The 17,134-nt window shown below is 41.0% G+C and overlaps 1 protein-coding gene across 5 annotated transcripts in view; it reads right to left on the reverse strand.

The window, feature by feature from the left end:
* Positions 1 to 3,688: 3,688 nt before the first annotated feature.
* The window catches only part of cadm4 (cell adhesion molecule 4), a 172,316-nt gene continuing 158,870 nt past the window's right edge, over positions 3,689 to 17,134 (reverse strand). For 3 of the 5 annotated variants that reach the window (XM_080500631.1, XM_080500634.1, XM_080500635.1), the window contains exons 7-9: positions 10,815 to 10,943; positions 6,980 to 7,108; positions 3,689 to 5,623 (exon numbers count right to left, since the gene is read on the reverse strand). In XM_080500631.1, coding sequence (XP_080356757.1) covers positions 5,514 to 5,623; positions 6,980 to 7,108; positions 10,815 to 10,943 — 368 coding nt within the window. In that variant the 3' untranslated portion in view covers positions 3,689 to 5,513. Of the gene's footprint in view, positions 5,624 to 5,883; positions 5,963 to 6,979; positions 7,109 to 10,814; positions 10,944 to 17,134 lie in introns of all 5 variants that reach the window. The other 2 variants (XM_080500632.1, XM_080500633.1) reach the window with 2 other exon arrangements.

A 17,134-nucleotide genomic window follows, 5' to 3' on the forward strand; every position in this document is an offset into this window, starting at 1 on the left:
TGATTTTCTTTCTCAGTAGAAGATCTGGGGTATTGTTTTCTATGTAAATGAATTTTTTTTTTAAACTTATTACAGCTAAATAATCTTCCCTCACTAAAGTTACTTTCATATCTTGTTTGCAGAAGAGATTGCTAGTGTTTGAGAAATGACGTGTATCCCAAATCAATATGGCATATTCATGTTTGTTGTTGGCTTTTTAAGTAATCGTCATCCGCATGCACACACATTATGAATAACACGCAAATGAAAAGGCCAGTTAATTATCTGGTCCCATACCAAATGTCAGTGAGAAAATTAAGTCTCCAGATGATAACTACTATCCTGATCACAGATGTCTGTTTTCTTTGACTGCTCTTCCTGTGGGTCTTATTCTAAGCCCATTTAAAATCTCAGCTAAGCCAACCACCAGTAATGTAGATATATGAGTGACAGCGTTTAATTAAATATTCAGTAATAACATAGAGGTCCAGACAGGACTTGGCATTGTGAGGAAAACATAATTAACCTGGTTATGACACAATATTCAAGCATGTTTTTTTTTAAAACTTGCAAATACAAAGTCATGCTCTTTGCAGTTAAAAAAAAAAGACCTTGATTATACAAATTCAACTATTCACCTTGACCCACAATGGTGTTAAGAAATCCCAAATGGACCAAAAATTAAGAAACTTCTTTGCAAAGAACACATTTAATTCTATGACCCTTTTCATTTCTTTTAGAATTCTTCAAGCATTTTGTTTTCTTTCCTCGCTCATGCTCTCTTTGCTTGTTGGTGTTCCAGTCTTCAACTGTTGAAGTGGTTATTTTTAATCCATTTCCAAATCGGGGCATGGTTTTTATCTCATTGTCAAATATTTGAAAAGGAAATAGGACACTTTGGTATGTTTTTAACTGAAGAAACAAAAACAAAACAAAAACAACAACTTTCAGTTGGAGCAGAATATTGATCAAGAAACTTGGTAAAGGTAAAAAAAAACAAAAACAAACATATTTTCCATTGGTTTCACAGCCACAGTTTCCCATTCAATTGTCCTGTGAGCCTGAAAGCTCGCCGCTTCCTGTTTATTCTGTGCATAGATACGCTCAGCTGCACTAATCAATGCCTCATGTTCCGCTGTCACTCTGTACACACCTCATTGCCAGCTGGGGTCAGAGACCCAAGACTGAAAAACATAAGCTTGAAAGATGGATAAAACTCTGCTTAATCCAGCATGCAACAAAAAGGCAGTTTGTGTTCGGGAGCACTTTCGTATATTTACTACAACTCGTACGGGAAAAATACGACTGCTATAAATGGGTCATAAATGAGAAACTCACTTATGTGAACATTTTTCCATACAACTATGAATGGGGTGAAGCTATGTGATTTATTCCTGGTATTCTTGTTGTCATTATTGGCCAAATTATTGTGCATTCACTGCATCAAATAAACTAAGAAATTTACAGCTAACTGTTGCTTGGCTGGTGCTCATCTTATTTCTTGCTTTGCTTATGTGGTGATTTAATTGTGCTCAGGAGTAGCAGTTGTGCCGTATTACTACTTCAGTAGGCTACACAAAACCAATTAAAAAATTTAAATTTTTAGTAAAGTAGAACCACAAACTACACACTGAAACACAACATCAGTCCTACAATTTGGTAAAAAAATCTAATTTCATTATGCTTTTCTTTAAAAAAAAAGAAGCTTTTGTTGCTATTGGCTGTTGGAATCGAAAGGTAAACGGCACTGGTAGAAAAAAAAGAAAAAGAATTCCTTGAAAATAGCTAAGAGTATTCTGCTTATATGTTTCGAATAACTCAGAATAACTGTGATGTCGGTCAACAAAATGGTCTTTCCACTTCAACGTGAGAAATTATATTATATTAACTCATATAGATAGAGATATATATTTCTCAATTATTCTATTATTCTCTCTGTATTTACCAGACTTCATCACACTTAAAATGAAAAGCAATGGAGTTCATTAGCCAAGTATACATAATTATTCATTAGTGTAAAAGAAAAATCTTAATATAGACTTCGCATTGACATCTCATCTGTGTGTTGGTTTATACATGTAATGAGATAGTTGCTTATGTGCGAGCCAAGTATTTGACTTATTGACTGTTCCCTGTAATCATTCAGCTTCAGCTAGGTGGTAAGTTTCCCTGTTCCAAGCTTTATAGGCACACAAATCATAATCTGAAAATAATTGTTTTTCCCTCAACGGTGAAGAGCTGAAAACCTGCTGAAGGTATATTGATACATTTGTTGTTGGGAATTTTTACCTGCTGACTATCTATATGTAGTGATCAAGAGTGAATTTCTCTGGCTGCTTCCTCGAGAGAGTTGATATACTGTCTTGAAGCAAAAACCTGTAATGCAAGACTAAACAGGCAAGTATAAATGGCATAATTTACTGACATTTGTGCCAGTCACAAATCACGAAATTCACATCATTGAGATGATATCACAATTGCTGGTTGGATCATTCCGCTGAATATTTGAGGTTGGATTGATTCATATTAAATGAAAATACAATAGTAATTAGAGTAACTTTAAACATTCAGATCTTTTGAAAAATCAAATCAAAATCAAATCGAATCAAATAAACCCTGGCAAGACCAACATTCATTAGAGGCAAGAGTAAAAGTATTAGTTATTAATCAATAGTAAACATTGGATATGTATTTTTGCAAGTTCACAGGGTTTCTATATGGGAAACATACAATACTCTTTACAAGTTGTCTTTTCTGGTAAACAGAAGCAGGAATAACTGTCAGGTGCCCTACAAAGACAGTCCACACTTGAGTGCCATGAATTCGACGGAGAAACAAACAAGAGACCTGTGTTTTGAAGGACTTGCACTTCAGTTTCGAAGACATATAAAGGGACAATATTGTCAGTTTTATAACTCATCGACCACAGAAGGTCCGATAACATGAGCTAGCAGTGCCACCTCATCGTCATCATAAACTGAAGATATGTCTGATGTGGGCTGAATTGTTTGTTGGCCAGAGTGTCAACTCACACTGGTAGCGCCTGGCAAGTCCATTACTTTGATTGCCGTTTGACAATCTGTCTTTATGACAGGCGACCGCGGAGCTTTGCCATCGATAGAAGAGAAACACATCGATCTATCACCCTACGACCTCCAGCGGCTTTCAAATCTAGCCCTGCACACAGATGGACATGTTGAGTGCTTCTCGACAGAATCTGGTATTGATTGTGTGGAAGTTAATGGCAGAGTCATATTTTTCTGCGCGCATCTGACTCAACCCTCCTGTCATCCTTTTTTCCCCAGCTATCTGTTCTTATGATTCATTAGCCCTGCCACTGAACCTTCTGTTTTGTTTATTCTGAATGAACTGCCTGCTATATCCAACTCCACTGCCTCAGTCTTTATCTTCCCACCTATAATTCTACTATTCCCCATTGATCTAATCATATGCTCCATCTCCTGTTTTATTTTTTCAGTTTCAAAGAACAGCACCTGCTAATTACACAGTACACACACACACACACACACACACACACACACACACACACACACACACACACACACACACACACACACACACACACACACACACACACACACACACACACACACACACACACACACACACACACACACACACACACACACACACACACACAAAAAACAGTCAGATCCTCAAGGTTATTTTTGGATTCTTTTTTATTTTGTCGTGCTTTGTATCTTTCCCCTATAAAGAAATAGTTAGCTATATATCAACAATGACACATGGACTCTAAAATAAACAAGAGTGAAAGACAGGAGAAGAGACAACTAGCTAGGCACAGCAGACAGAGAGAAAGAGAGATAAAAGCTGGGAAAGAGAGGAAAGGTAAGAGGAAAAGAGTGAAAAAAGACAGCAATTTCTCTACAGTAGAACCAAAAACAAACCATGGGAAGTGTACATTTCTTTTAACATTTACAATTATAATAATAACAACGGCAATAATAACAGTAACAACAATCATAATTGTTCAAATAATAATAATAATTAATAAAAAAAATCAATAAGACCTCTGGTTTCTCATAAAGACAAATGACTTTTTTTTTATTCTTTTCTTTGTTTTTTTTTAAAGATCACTGGACAGTAGTTTGTTCGGCTTTGCACCTCTATAGGCTAATATTCTGTGTTAGTATAGTTGTTTCATAATGCGTTTCAATAGTAAACTGTTTTTCATATTTTTAAAAGTTTAATTTAATTTATGTTGCAGTTCTTTTTTTATACAAACAAGGAATTCAGAGATATGTATACTTGTTCTGTCAACATGTTCACTGTGAGTATGAATGTGTGCATGTATCTGCATATGTGTAGTAGCATTCAGAAAAAATACCCATTCGTTTTATTCTCCCATTCATTCCTTTCGCTATCGCTCCCCTTGCCCTTCTTATTAAGACTTTTAAACCTTTTTATCCTCTTAATGACATTCTAAAATAATTAAGCTTTTCTTTAATGCCTTAGCAAGTCATATTCCTTTCTTCTTTCTCGGGAACACAGCCCAACGCTAATCCCTTCATTATTAGGCGCCAACAAAGGAGGAGCGATGGGGAGGACAGACAGAGCGAAAGAGAGATACAAGAGAGAGGGGAGAGGATGGTAACAGGTGAAGAGAGAAGGAGGAGGATGTGGAGAGTAAATTAAAAGAAAAGGGATCTACCTTTTTACTTCATAGCTGTTTTTTTTTTTCTTATGAATTGGCAGGCCACCCCAACAGGGCGAGCGAAAACAGGACAGTTAGTTTGTTCTAAGTATGGACTTCCTGGCCGTACACAGGAAATTATACACTCGTTTTGTTTGGAAGGCAACATGCTTCAGCGATTTAAAAAATTTACACATTTTTTTTATTTTTTTAGCACCGAGCACTCAAAAGCTCCTGGTCAACTCTCCCCTCTGTCCCCCGTCTCTCCTTACACACTGCTCCTTACTGTCTTCATCCCTTAAAGATTGAGCTTTGTGAAATGGATTCTCCTATTCTCCAGGCAGGGGAATTATAGCAGTCATCTGCTTCTAATTCTCCCTTCCACTTTGGCGGCTGCATCAGCAGAGCGCCGGTTTTCTTTGTGCTCCCTGCTTCCCTCTCTATCAAAATCATAATGGCATCATTTCGATTGTGTCTACATTCACCTTAGTCTGCCCCCCTCCCACCCGCTTCCTCTCTCTATTTTCCCCAGTTTTCTTCGACCTACAGTATATGGCACAGTCGTTAATGGCTGGTGGGTCTGGACTCTCTTTTTCTCAGTCTGTCTCTGGGTTTTACGGGTATGAAGTGAAATATGGAGTGGGATGAACTGGCTGTGTGCAGAATCTGTGTACAGTCGTTTTCAGAAGGCTGCCTCTTATGGCGCATTGTATAGAAGTGTGTGTGTGTGTGTGTGTGTGGGTGTGTGTGTGTGTGTGTGTGTGTGTGTGTTTGTATACTGTATATAAGGTGGGATACTGGGACAGGAAGGGTTAAGGGTATGAGGTCAGAAGAGGGAGGGGTAAGGGAAGTAGAGGGGCTACAGTAGGTACTCCTTCTTGCCCTGGCTGGCGTCGTTCCCATTGAGGAAGGCCTCCTGCACCTCACCATGTTCATCCAACCCACTGGCCTCATGGGTAAGATAGGAACCTGAAAGTACAAGACAGAGAGGGAGAGAGAGAGAGAGAGAGAGAGAGAGAGAGAGAGAGAGAGAGAGAGAGAGAGAGAGGAGAGAGAGAGAGAGAGAGAGAGAGAGAGAGAGAGAGAGAGAGAGAGAGAGAGGGAGAGAGAGAGAGAGAGAGCAAGAGAAAGAGAGGTAGGGGGTAGGTTAGGTGGCGAAGCGTCATGATCACTGCCGCGCCATGCAGCGTTATCAAACCAATCAGCATTTATATTATTGAATACTGTACCTATGGCTGATTAATTCATTAGTTAACTGATTGTTAGGTCAATACCAGGCAAGAATAGGCTCTCGTGTACGGTATGAGCCTACCAGCAGGAATTAGATGTGGAGGATGGATGCGTGAAAAGGAGAGTCATAAAAGGAGGAGGTAATAGAGGAAAGATAATGGAAGAATAATAGAGAATAAAAGACAGGGAGGGAAGAGAGTGTGGCAGAAAAAGGTGGAGGGGATGTTAGGTGCAAGAGAACAATGGCACGTTTGTGTCACTCAGAAAGGCCATCAAACTCATTTTACCATCCCCCAGGTCTATATGATTAATGATGCTGTGTCGTACAGGTTACGGAGAGCAAGACGTGTTTAACTCAGTTTCTTGCCGGCGTGTCCCTTCCCAATAGGGGTGAGTGACACTCTCATTCTCCTCACCACAGAGATTGACCGGGATGCTGACAGTCACAACTTACCAAAGACAAAGCCCCTAATGGCCCTGTCTCCACTCTGATTGGTTGTAACGGCCCTGTCTCCAATCTGATTGGCGGTCAAAACAGGCTGAATATTGACTGACGGCTCGTCCAGCCATATAGGGTAAGCTATCCTGGTCACAGCGTCCCGGACAATTCCCTGATCATTTCTTGGCAGCTGTAGTGAATGGTGTAAGGCTGCCAATAAGAGGGCACTTAAAAAGATAGGGAACTCAGAGTAACTGCTTTAAATAGATGAGCCTTGATACACTAACATAGAGTCATAAAACATTGAGACCACACCTTCGTTTCCCACCGTACCCTTTCACTTCCACTACCCTGGCCAAGGTCATCTATCATCTACAGTGCCTTGCCAGAAAGGAGCATCCTGCCCTGCAGGCTTTCTCTTGGCAATTTTACACCTCTGCTTACAGATTACTTTCAAAACAATCAGGTCGCAACTAGGATTCAATTTACAGCAGCCCCCCCCCCCCCCCCCCCCCCCCCCCCCACCCAACCCAACCCCCAACGTGGCAGTGCAGAGGTAAGCCTCTAGAAATAGTTTTAAAGGAAATTCGCTCTCAACATATGTCTGGTGATTGTGAAAGAAACCTGATGTGTGTGCGTGTTTGAGAGCGTGTTACCTTTCTGTCGGACAGAGCACCAGATGGTGACAATGAGGACACAGATGACGGTGAAAACCAGCAGTGCCAGTACGCCACCTATCACTGCGTAAGGTACCGCACTGTGAGTCTCAACCACTGCGCCGGGGTCTAGGAGAGAGAACGAGAGAGACAAGCAGTGAATGTGTGGGAAGAGCGTGCGGCACATAAAGGGAAATGGGGAGATAAAGGAAGTCAAGTGCAGTGAAGGAAATTGAGACAAAGAGAGAAATGGATGAAAAAAAATTAAAGCAGGAAAGATAAAGGAGAGGGGGAAAAAAAGCATATTAAAACGCCTGCATGGGAGAGGGTGCGGGGCAAGATGGGAGAAAGGAGAAGTCGATATCTTCCACCCAACTTGCATTATCACCTTTCATCACCCCCACAGCACAGAATGCCAGACAGTCAGAAATGGGTGAGAAAACGGTGGAGAAATGAGTAGAGTGAATAAAGAAATAAGTATGTCAGCCTCTCGAAGACCGCTCCATCCGAGCACTTGTCAAATGCGCAATGCATTTTGAATGAGGAAAAACCTAAAATGTGTTTACACCCCGACTGGTGCAGCCCTCGGAAATGAAACCAAACACTTCACCACAAAATGAGTAAAGAGAGATAAAGAAAAAGATAGAAAAAGCCAAGTCCCATTTTGTGACATTTTGCAGTTTAAATTGCACACTAGTGGTAGAGGAATAATTCATATCAAACCGCAGCTTTTGCCCCTTTAAGGTTAAAGACAAAACAGCGGATGCCAGGGGAAAAGCCAGTTAAAGCCATTTTTACCATCATAATCTTTGGATGCTGCACAGCAAGACTATTTGGGGTTTGATTCCAGGACTTTTGTTAGGAGTTTGCAGGTTTCTTCATACGTGTATAGGGGCTTTCTCCGGGTATCACAATTTCTGTCGATGGTCCAAAGACATCAAAGGGATAGATACATTTGTGAGTGTGTGCGACTGTGTGTCGCTCTGTGTTTATCCTGCGATGGACTGGCGATCTATTCAGGTTGTATCCTGCTTTTCACCCAACCTAAGCTGGGATCGGCTCCAGCACTCTGCTCTCCTAATTTGAATAAAGACGTATAAAAGATGGATGGATGGATGGATAAATGAACCATTAGGTCAATTAGGTAATTAAGTTTTTAGCCTTGATCCAAACTAATACCGTTCATAAAATCACACAGGCAAATTGAGTTGCTGGGATATTTCTTGATCAATTTCCGCAAATTTATTCCATCACTTGTGGAAAAAAATCACAACCTTACTGGCAAGATGGACTTACTAAAATCATTTGGCAAAACACAACCAATTAAGATATTTGCAAGTGTCTCTTCATGATCACTTGCAACAAATGTTCTCCTCCGTTGGGATCTGAGCTCAAATTTCACTTTCACCCTCGTGTTTTTCCGCAGTCCACAATGCATTTCATGTGGTAGCAGTGTTAAACACAATGACGTCAACTAAAAGCATCTGTGTCACATCCAGGGAAGTTTTGTACATGTTGTTCAAGGTCTTAATGGGTTGGATGGGAACAGCTTGTTCCCTCCTATATGCTGGTATACATTTGTCTGTGGACGATTTCGACAGTAAAAATGGCTGGGAATAGTGAAAGCTGTTATTTTGGTACACAGATCTGGACAAGCGCACGCATGCACGCACGCACACGCACGCACGCACACGCACGCACAGGATGTTAGTGTGCACACTAAGGTAACAGGAGCTGAGAAACACATGTTGTGGAGGGCAGAAAGCAGCTGTATTGCTTAGAATCATAACATCTTTTTGATGGAGGTGATAGTTGGTAAGGGCAAAAGAAGGCAAGGTCACTAGTATTTGATGTGGCTTTAGGACCTTGATGGGGTGAAATTAAAACATGAATCATTAATAAAGTGTGAACACACAGGGATCAGAAGATGATGGCAGAGTGATGGAGAAAAAGAAGAGGCGGAGGAAAAGGAGCAGGTTGACTGTTGAGGGAATAGCAGCTTATTGTAATACATGCATTTCCCGGATGAGCGTTTCACTGAGCATTGTGACAAATGACACCATATTTCTCATTATGTGCATGATGAAGTGTTAGCATATGTGTGTGTGATTAAAGTGAACATTGGTGCATCTGCAGATACATGTCACAGGGGATTCAAATGTGATAAGATCAAGCATTCGGCCGAAGCAATATTTCACAGAGATAAAAAAAAAAAAAAAAACGAAAAACGAAAAAAAAAAGGAAGCAAGTATTGATGCGCGCTGCCTTTCCCTCAAGTCAACCTGCTGTTAATCCTCTGCAGCCCAAAGCTCCCCAGGAAATGACTGACAATATTAAAAACGTGTGTTGTTTCTCCCAGAATCCCCTCAGATGATACATCAACCCTGACTAAACATTCACCAAACTGTTGGCGCCGTAGTTTTCTTAAGACTCTTTATGACATCTCCACACATGCCCAGCAGGTGAACAACCTCTGCCTGCAACAGACGGTGGCAGGGGCAACAGAAGAACAAGAAGGATGCTCACGCTCCCTTCGCTTCATCTTTCCTTTTAAGTAATATAGAGAAAAGGAGACAGAGAGCAGCTCAAGGTGTGTTTGTGTGGGGGGGTTGATAAAAAAAGGAGCGATAGCAGGGAGCATGTGTTCGTGTGAGTGCATGTATGAGATAAATGGATTCTGTGGATAAAAAGAGAAGAGAAATGGTGAGAGAGAGTATGTACTTATAAACACAAACTCAAGGTAGCATAGTCGTGCTAAGCAACATTTCTTCAATCTGCAGTGCAACATTCTTCTGGGAAAATATGATTAGGGAACTACCTGGATCATTTTTCTTTCTTTCTCACGCTCTCTCTCTCTGTGCGTGTGTGTGTGTATGTGTGTGTGTGTGTGTGTGTGTGTGTGTGTGTGTGTGTGTGCAGGTGAATGTTTGTGTAGCACCGTCTGAACCCTCCAGAGGACAATGTCAGTCAGTCAGCAAAAGGCTGAGGTGTGCTGCTAGTTCCCTAAACTCTTAGTGTTGGTTCATTAACAGTACCCACCAAGCTCCATGAGATCAAGTCCACATGCACGCACGCACGCACACACGCACGCACACACGCACAATTGCTGACTGGGCAGTGTGTGTTGAGGGAGCATCAAACAGCCAGAGATAAGAAAAGAGCGAGTGGGTGGTTGTGTGTGGTGCATACCCAAGCATCTGCAGGCTTGTAAGCTCATGCAGATGCAGGGCAAAGGAAGGTTGCAGCAGCAAAAATAAAGGGCGTGTATGTGTGTGTGTTTATATGTACGTGTTTGTTTGATTGTTTGTGTGCGCGTGTATGTGGGAAAGGAACACCAGGGAGCCATCGAACGTGTGAGACACACAAGGAGAGCAGGAAAGGACAAGGAGTGAAATGGAGGGTGGAGGGAGGCTATGACCTGCAAAAAGCTGACAACCTGACTGACAGTTGACTCGGAAGAAATGTGTTTTTATTTAAAACGACAGCATTATATTTTGTCTCACTAAACGACAACTTAGTTGGTTTGCTTCTGCAGTGATTTTATTTCAAGCTAAACCAAAAAAATCCTGTCTGATAAAAGCATAATACCAAAATTCGATGTAGAATTTTCAGAACAATATGAACTCTTGAGTCAGTCCAGCACACAACCTTATTAAAAGTGCAGCCTATATTGTTTTATCCTAATTAATGATAATCGTGCATTTCTAAAATGAACAAGATCTTAAAAATAAATAAATTACATATATATATATTGTATATATATTGTAGGTTGTAGCAATGTGTGTGCACTCTCCCGTAGAAGGCATCAGAGAGGAAGAAGCCGTGTGTGTGTTACCTGTTGGATCCGGGGCGAAGCTGGGTGTTAGGAGGGTTGGGGTGGCAGGATGGGAGACGGTGGGTTGGGTGGTGTTGGGTTGGGTGGTAGTAGGAATGGGAGGGACCGTGGTAGTGACTGACATATTATCTACAGACACACAGGAATGGGATGACATACACACACAAATGCTATAACATGCAGGGACACAGGTGCTGCAGTGAGGTTAACACATAATAGCGCACAATAGACGGACATGCTTCATTCTGGTTGAAAAATACTTCAGTTTCATGCTGCTGGTAAACAGTCCTACATGTAGTTCACAAAAAGACCATTAAGTAGTTCATAAAAAGAAAAAAGACCATTAAAAATTCAAAGTTCAAGAGAAGATAAAGCTTCTCTAATATCAGATACCAATATGTCTAATTATTTTCTGGATGTGGATGTGTTCGCAAAAGAGAATCAATCTTGACAACAGGCAAGCGATAAAGGCACAGATGAATGACCTGTACACCAGTTGAGGGGGTTAAAGAAGATGCTCTCAATGGAAAATACATCCTTTAAAGGAGAGACTGAAGGAAATTATGTCTGGCAGACTGTCATTCATCTCTGGAGCAATTGGAATATATAGGAACACATTCTCTATCACTGACAGATTTTCTATGGTACAATGGCAGGAGAGACAGAGACATTGTCTGTGACAGATGCAATCCCAATGGAACAGTGCCATGCAGGGACTGTCTCATTCACGGCTGAACAATAGCTTGGATCTTGACACATTCTCCAAATCAATGGCTAACACACAACAGTAGGTAGAGAGGCAGAGGGAGACAAGTTCATATTGCCGCTAAAGACAAAAATAATGTCTGACAAGAACTAAGAGGGAGATCGAGGCATATGTGTGAGTGTGAGTGTATCAGCACTTTTAAAGTGAATAATATGCCACTTCATCAAACAATCTGTGTAACTGCAACATGCAAGGTAGTCTATGTAGTCCAAGTTTAGGACACACACACACACACACACACACACACACACACACACACACACACACACACACACACACACACACACACACACACACACACACACACACACACACACACACACACACACACACACACACACACACACACACACACACACACACACACACAGCGCCCTTTCTTCAGGAGTAATTTATTGGTAAGTATTCCTCTGTCTCTTCTCTCCCTTTCTCCCACTGGCCCTGAGATCATCAATCTCTTTTTGCACTCTTCTTATGTCAGCACTATGCCTCCCTCCTCCTGTTTTTTTTTCCTTTCATCAAGCCTAGCCTTGGTTTTCTCCTCTGTGTTAAGAAATGTACATGATGCGTAATACGTTTCATGTGAAAGAAACCCCCCCCCCCCCCAAAAAAAAAGAGAAGTAAAGTGAAGAAAAACTGCAACGGAAAGTGGATCAAATGGAGATAAATAGCATTTACTCCAAAAAAAAAAAAAAACTACTTGAATGTACAGTATGTCCTCAGTTTGAATGCTTACCCTTTCGCTTGGTTGTGTGAACGGATATCTATGTATATGTGCATGTCACTTCAGCCTAAGGGTAGAGGATTAATGGCTGGGGTTGCTGCACTAATTAACTGGACACTGATTAATTACTTTTGACTATCACAAATGACCTTTTTTTTTTTTTTGGCCATTTCCAACTTTTTTAAATTCTTTTTTGGGACAACATTACTTCCTTTTTCATTATCTAAGCACCCCTCCACCCCCTCTCTTTCCCCTTCCCTTCATCCAAGTGCTTCAGCCTTCCAGTTCCAGTCCTCCGTGACTACATTCCCTCACTGCCTCTCTTCAACTTAATTAAGGAGAATGCCATACAGCTGTCGTTCTCTTGGCCGATAACATCCCTCCCCCCCCCCCCCTCTCTCCACATCATATTGTTATTCATTAACACTATATGCCTGCCAATCAGGCACACAGCCCATGTTATTTTCAGGGATGGATGAGGCGGCACTTGCGATAATGACGTTTCTCCTCGTATCTCACTCTCGCAGTCGTGCGCCTGAGGAAACCGCGCCACCATTTTGAGTAAGCGCAGTTATTGTTTCATGTTCAGTGTTCCTTATTATAGGAGCCCTGCCTGAAGCAGTAGATGTGTATACAGTCGTCGGTGGGTGTATTGAATATTAGTCATTGATAGAAGGTCCAGTGCCGAGGTGACAAGGAGCCACACTGACTGGTTGAATAGTTGTTCAAAACCTTCCCAGACGTTGAATGCATTGTCACATATTGAAGCTAAAAGCACTAAAGACAATTTCTTCAATTAAATTGACTTTGTATTATCTCACTCTTATTCTGCCACAACCCTCTAACCTTTTTGCACTTTGATTCTCCTTTTATGTGTTTTTGAAAGTCTCACTAAATTAAATGAAAGTCTCTATTTTTCATTCCAATTATCCCGACGGCTCATTACAACAACCGAGGAGGCACGAACTAATCCCTGGTCACCTAATATCCTTCTCCGTTTCCCTGTGTCCCCATCTTTTTTTTTAAATCTGCCTTTCCCATGTGCTCTCCAGGAATCTTCCAGTGAATGTCATCTCTTTGTTCACTTCCATCTCTGTACTGTTTCTGCATGTGCACTTTCATACGCATGTGTGTTACATATATGAAAGCTAACAACCCTATAACTACGTCGCTCTCTCTCTCGCTCCCTTTCTTCCACTCGCGTCTCTCATGCAATTCAATTCTAATGGGTTTTATTGGCTTGGCGATTCATCTGAGAGCAGCAGCTCAGTTCAATTACATAAGAAAGCCCTTTGGGTTTCCACCAGACAATCAGCAACATTGTCCTCCGAGAAACATGCACTCGTATGCATATGCACTTTTATGCATATACACATAAAGAAAAAAAAAAATCCAATTTCTACTTCACAATGGTGAGAAAGAAACAACTAGAAGAGGCCAAATCCAGTTTCTTGAGTGTGTGCGTACGTGCGTGCGTGCGCAGTGAGTCATTCAAAAGAATGTCACATTTACATGACATTTTTTTAATTTTAATTTGAAGTGAGTTAATTTAATTGTAGTAATTTGTGTGCATAACTACTCGCATATGAGCACAAAATGGATACTTTTGAATTATGAACACATCCACATAAGTATACATTTAATCTCCCACCACACACATAATGTATATATTACACACAGACACACACTGACATATAAACAAGTGGGACCATTCAAATAAAACTGTGCTGTGATGCATCATTTCTGTGCCATGGCCTGGGCTCCCCACAGAGTGTCCCACCTCTCGCCCTCTGTTCTCCTTCACTAACATTAAGCCGATCTTTTTTATGAAGTGACAGCGCCTAAAGCACCTGCGACAAATTGGCAACCCCTATTGCCTGGGTTTGTGCTCAGTGTACAGACCCTGATGGCAGATAACTCTCACAGAAGGGAAGGTTGACACAAAATGTGAGGGAGAGACGAGGAAGTTGTTTTTTTCTGCACCAGCAATAAAATGTTTTTATTTTTTGGTTTTTCCGCTGACTCATGCCTTGCAGCATATAACTTCCAGCATTCCCTCTCCGTCCATTCTTACTCCCCAATTGCACCCTGGGATACCCTCTGGGAGGACTGGAAGCACACTAAACTGACATTTCATTTCCCGACGAGATGCGGAACTGAATGCTAACCTGCGTTTGACCTCCATCGCCCTACGTCCCTCCTTTTCATCGCTCCATCATGTCCTCCCACCCTCTCATGACCCCTATACTCACCCCCACTCGCTCACTACTTAACACTCACTTTTCGTGACGCCATTTCCTCAGAAAGCAAGATCTTCTTTGAGTAAAGAGGATGGATTGAACTGCAGCTGAACCTAAAATAGGGGGCAAACTGGTGGCAAGGTGAGAAACAGTGGTGGTGTCTGAGGAGTGAAGGGAGGAAGTGAACAGGCGGTGTGAAAAAGGTGAGAACAGTGGGCAGCACTACAGACGGAGAGGTTATTACTGAAAAGGGTTTGAATTGATAGAGTGAAAGACGTGGTAATGGATTCAAAGGAACAGAATAAAATAAGATAAAAGCAGGGAGAGAATGAGAGGAAAAATACCAAAAATGGTCATGACACAAGCTGAATAAGAACTACAACACCAGTAAGAAAATAACAACAAAATGTGTTTTTTTATGAAACCACATGCTATCACACAGTAATTCTGTTCATTCTTACAAGAAAAAAAAGAAGAAAAGGGTAAATTCTTAAAAGCATGAGGCAATCTTCTGTCCCACTGGTTGTTCAAAATGGGCACATTATTCAAGAGTAAACCGGCTGCTGCATAGTTCTCCAGTGCCCTCGATAACCAATCCTCCACTGGTCATTGTTTAGTTTTTACAGCTTTAATTGCGGCTTTTAACATGACCTTTGAAGACTACTTGAGAAAATAGTAAAATGTGAACGTTTTTGCTTTTTAATTAAGATGTCATCCCCTTCGAACAATTTCATTCAATCAGGTATTTCAGTAGTGTTTTTTTTTTCCTTTCAAAATTGTATCTTTTCTTCATGTGCTTAAATCTGTGATGTCACAGCAGACTGAACAATTGAGCCTGTCTGTGGTGACATCTTCTTAGGAGCATCTCATCAATGCAGCCTCTTACTATGACAGATAGAACGACATAGCATTGTTTATTCTGCCAAGAAAACGTGTCCATCGAGTTTATCTACAGTTGTATCTGAAGTTGGGTCTTCCTCTCCTCCGAGGATACAAAGAACTGATGTTACTGACGAACAGCTGTCAGTCTGCTTTCAGGCATCGAGGAGGAAAGAAATACAATGAAAACTTGAAAAAAAAAACCCAACATAAGAAACTTTGCATTAGCTTGTTAACTTTCTTATCAAAGGTGCCTCTGAGTTACCGTTCCTTCTCCCTTTAGATTATTTGTTGTATTTTGGACAGTGGAAAAAGGATCATAATGTAGGTTTCTTGTCTGTGATCACAAGCTTCTGTACAGGTAATGAAAATGCATTTCTGAATCTATTATTGCTTCAACAAGAGGCGATTGTCATGTTGCTGCATGTCACCTGCTATTTAAATCGTATTTATCTCATAAATCTAAGGTCTCATGGTGATTTACCGTCAACCCCCATAAGACTGGAGGTAAATTTGCTATTATCATGTTGGTTTGTACTTAAAAAAAAAAAAAAATCCTTCAGTGGGGTAAGTGTGGACTAATGAGCCATGTTAACATATTTGGTTTCTGTATTGAGGGATGAGCTTCGTTTAATTTTCAGAAAGTAGCATGTCACACCATATTGAATCATCCACGGTAGTTTATATGTATTGGCAGAGATGTGTAGCTGGCACTGCATTTTACAGTGATGGAGCATTTACAAAGACATAAATATCAGTGGAAACATTACAGCTTGAATGTGGAAGTTGCATTTGATATTTCACAAGCAATAATTGTCATCATGTTCTAACTTATAGCCACATTATGAGCTATGACATTCAAGAAAATCACAACTTTTAGTTGTCTACAGATTAATGTGATGACTGCATCAACAACTCTGAGCTCTTTGAGATAAGGGATTTAAACAATCTGCCCAGTGGGTGAGTACTTTTTTTTTTTGAAATACAGAAAACCACTACTGATACCAGGCTACAGCAAAAGGGTTTAAAAAGCTGATTGCTGGGAATCTGTGGTGCAGCACAGAGGAGCTGGAGCAAGGCTTATGTTGGTTATGTGGTTTTCTGGTCTTTTATGGATTTAGGTTGCTGCAAGATTGCTTACTTTAAATGCACCCTTTTACTACAAGACGAAGGGATTTAAAGAAAAAAAAAAACCGATATATCAAATCAATGACCAACACAGAGTAAAGGCATAAAATATAAAGATAAATGATGAAATGTGAGAAAAATGGCTGAGAGGAAAAAAAACCCAACACAAATGAAGATGACAGCTCAAAAATGGTGAAGGAGGGATCTGAGGAGGAGGGAAAAAAAGACAGAACATTTCTCTACAGAGGTGGCAACACACATCAAGGCTTGACATGTCTAACCTTCCAAGAGAGAGACACAGGGAAAAAAAAGAAAGAAGAAAAGAGGGAGAGGGGGGGAGGGGAGAGAGAGAGAGAGAGAGAGAGAGAGAGAGAGAGAGAGAGAGAGAGAGAGAGAGAGAGAGAGAGAGAGAGAGAGAGAGAGAGAGAGAGAGAGAGAGAGAGAGAGAGAGTAGTGGGTGGGGATGTCACCTTTCATCTTGCCACTGTGCCACCCTCGATGCCTTTGGAAAGCTGCCATTATGTGTGTCATTTGATGCCTCAACAGGGGTGTGTGCAGTGTACGTGCATGTACGAGAGTGAGG

This window comes from Blennius ocellaris (genome assembly GCF_963422515.1).
Source record: "Blennius ocellaris genome assembly, chromosome: 8".
NCBI classification, from domain to species: domain Eukaryota; kingdom Metazoa; phylum Chordata; class Actinopteri; order Blenniiformes; family Blenniidae; genus Blennius; species Blennius ocellaris.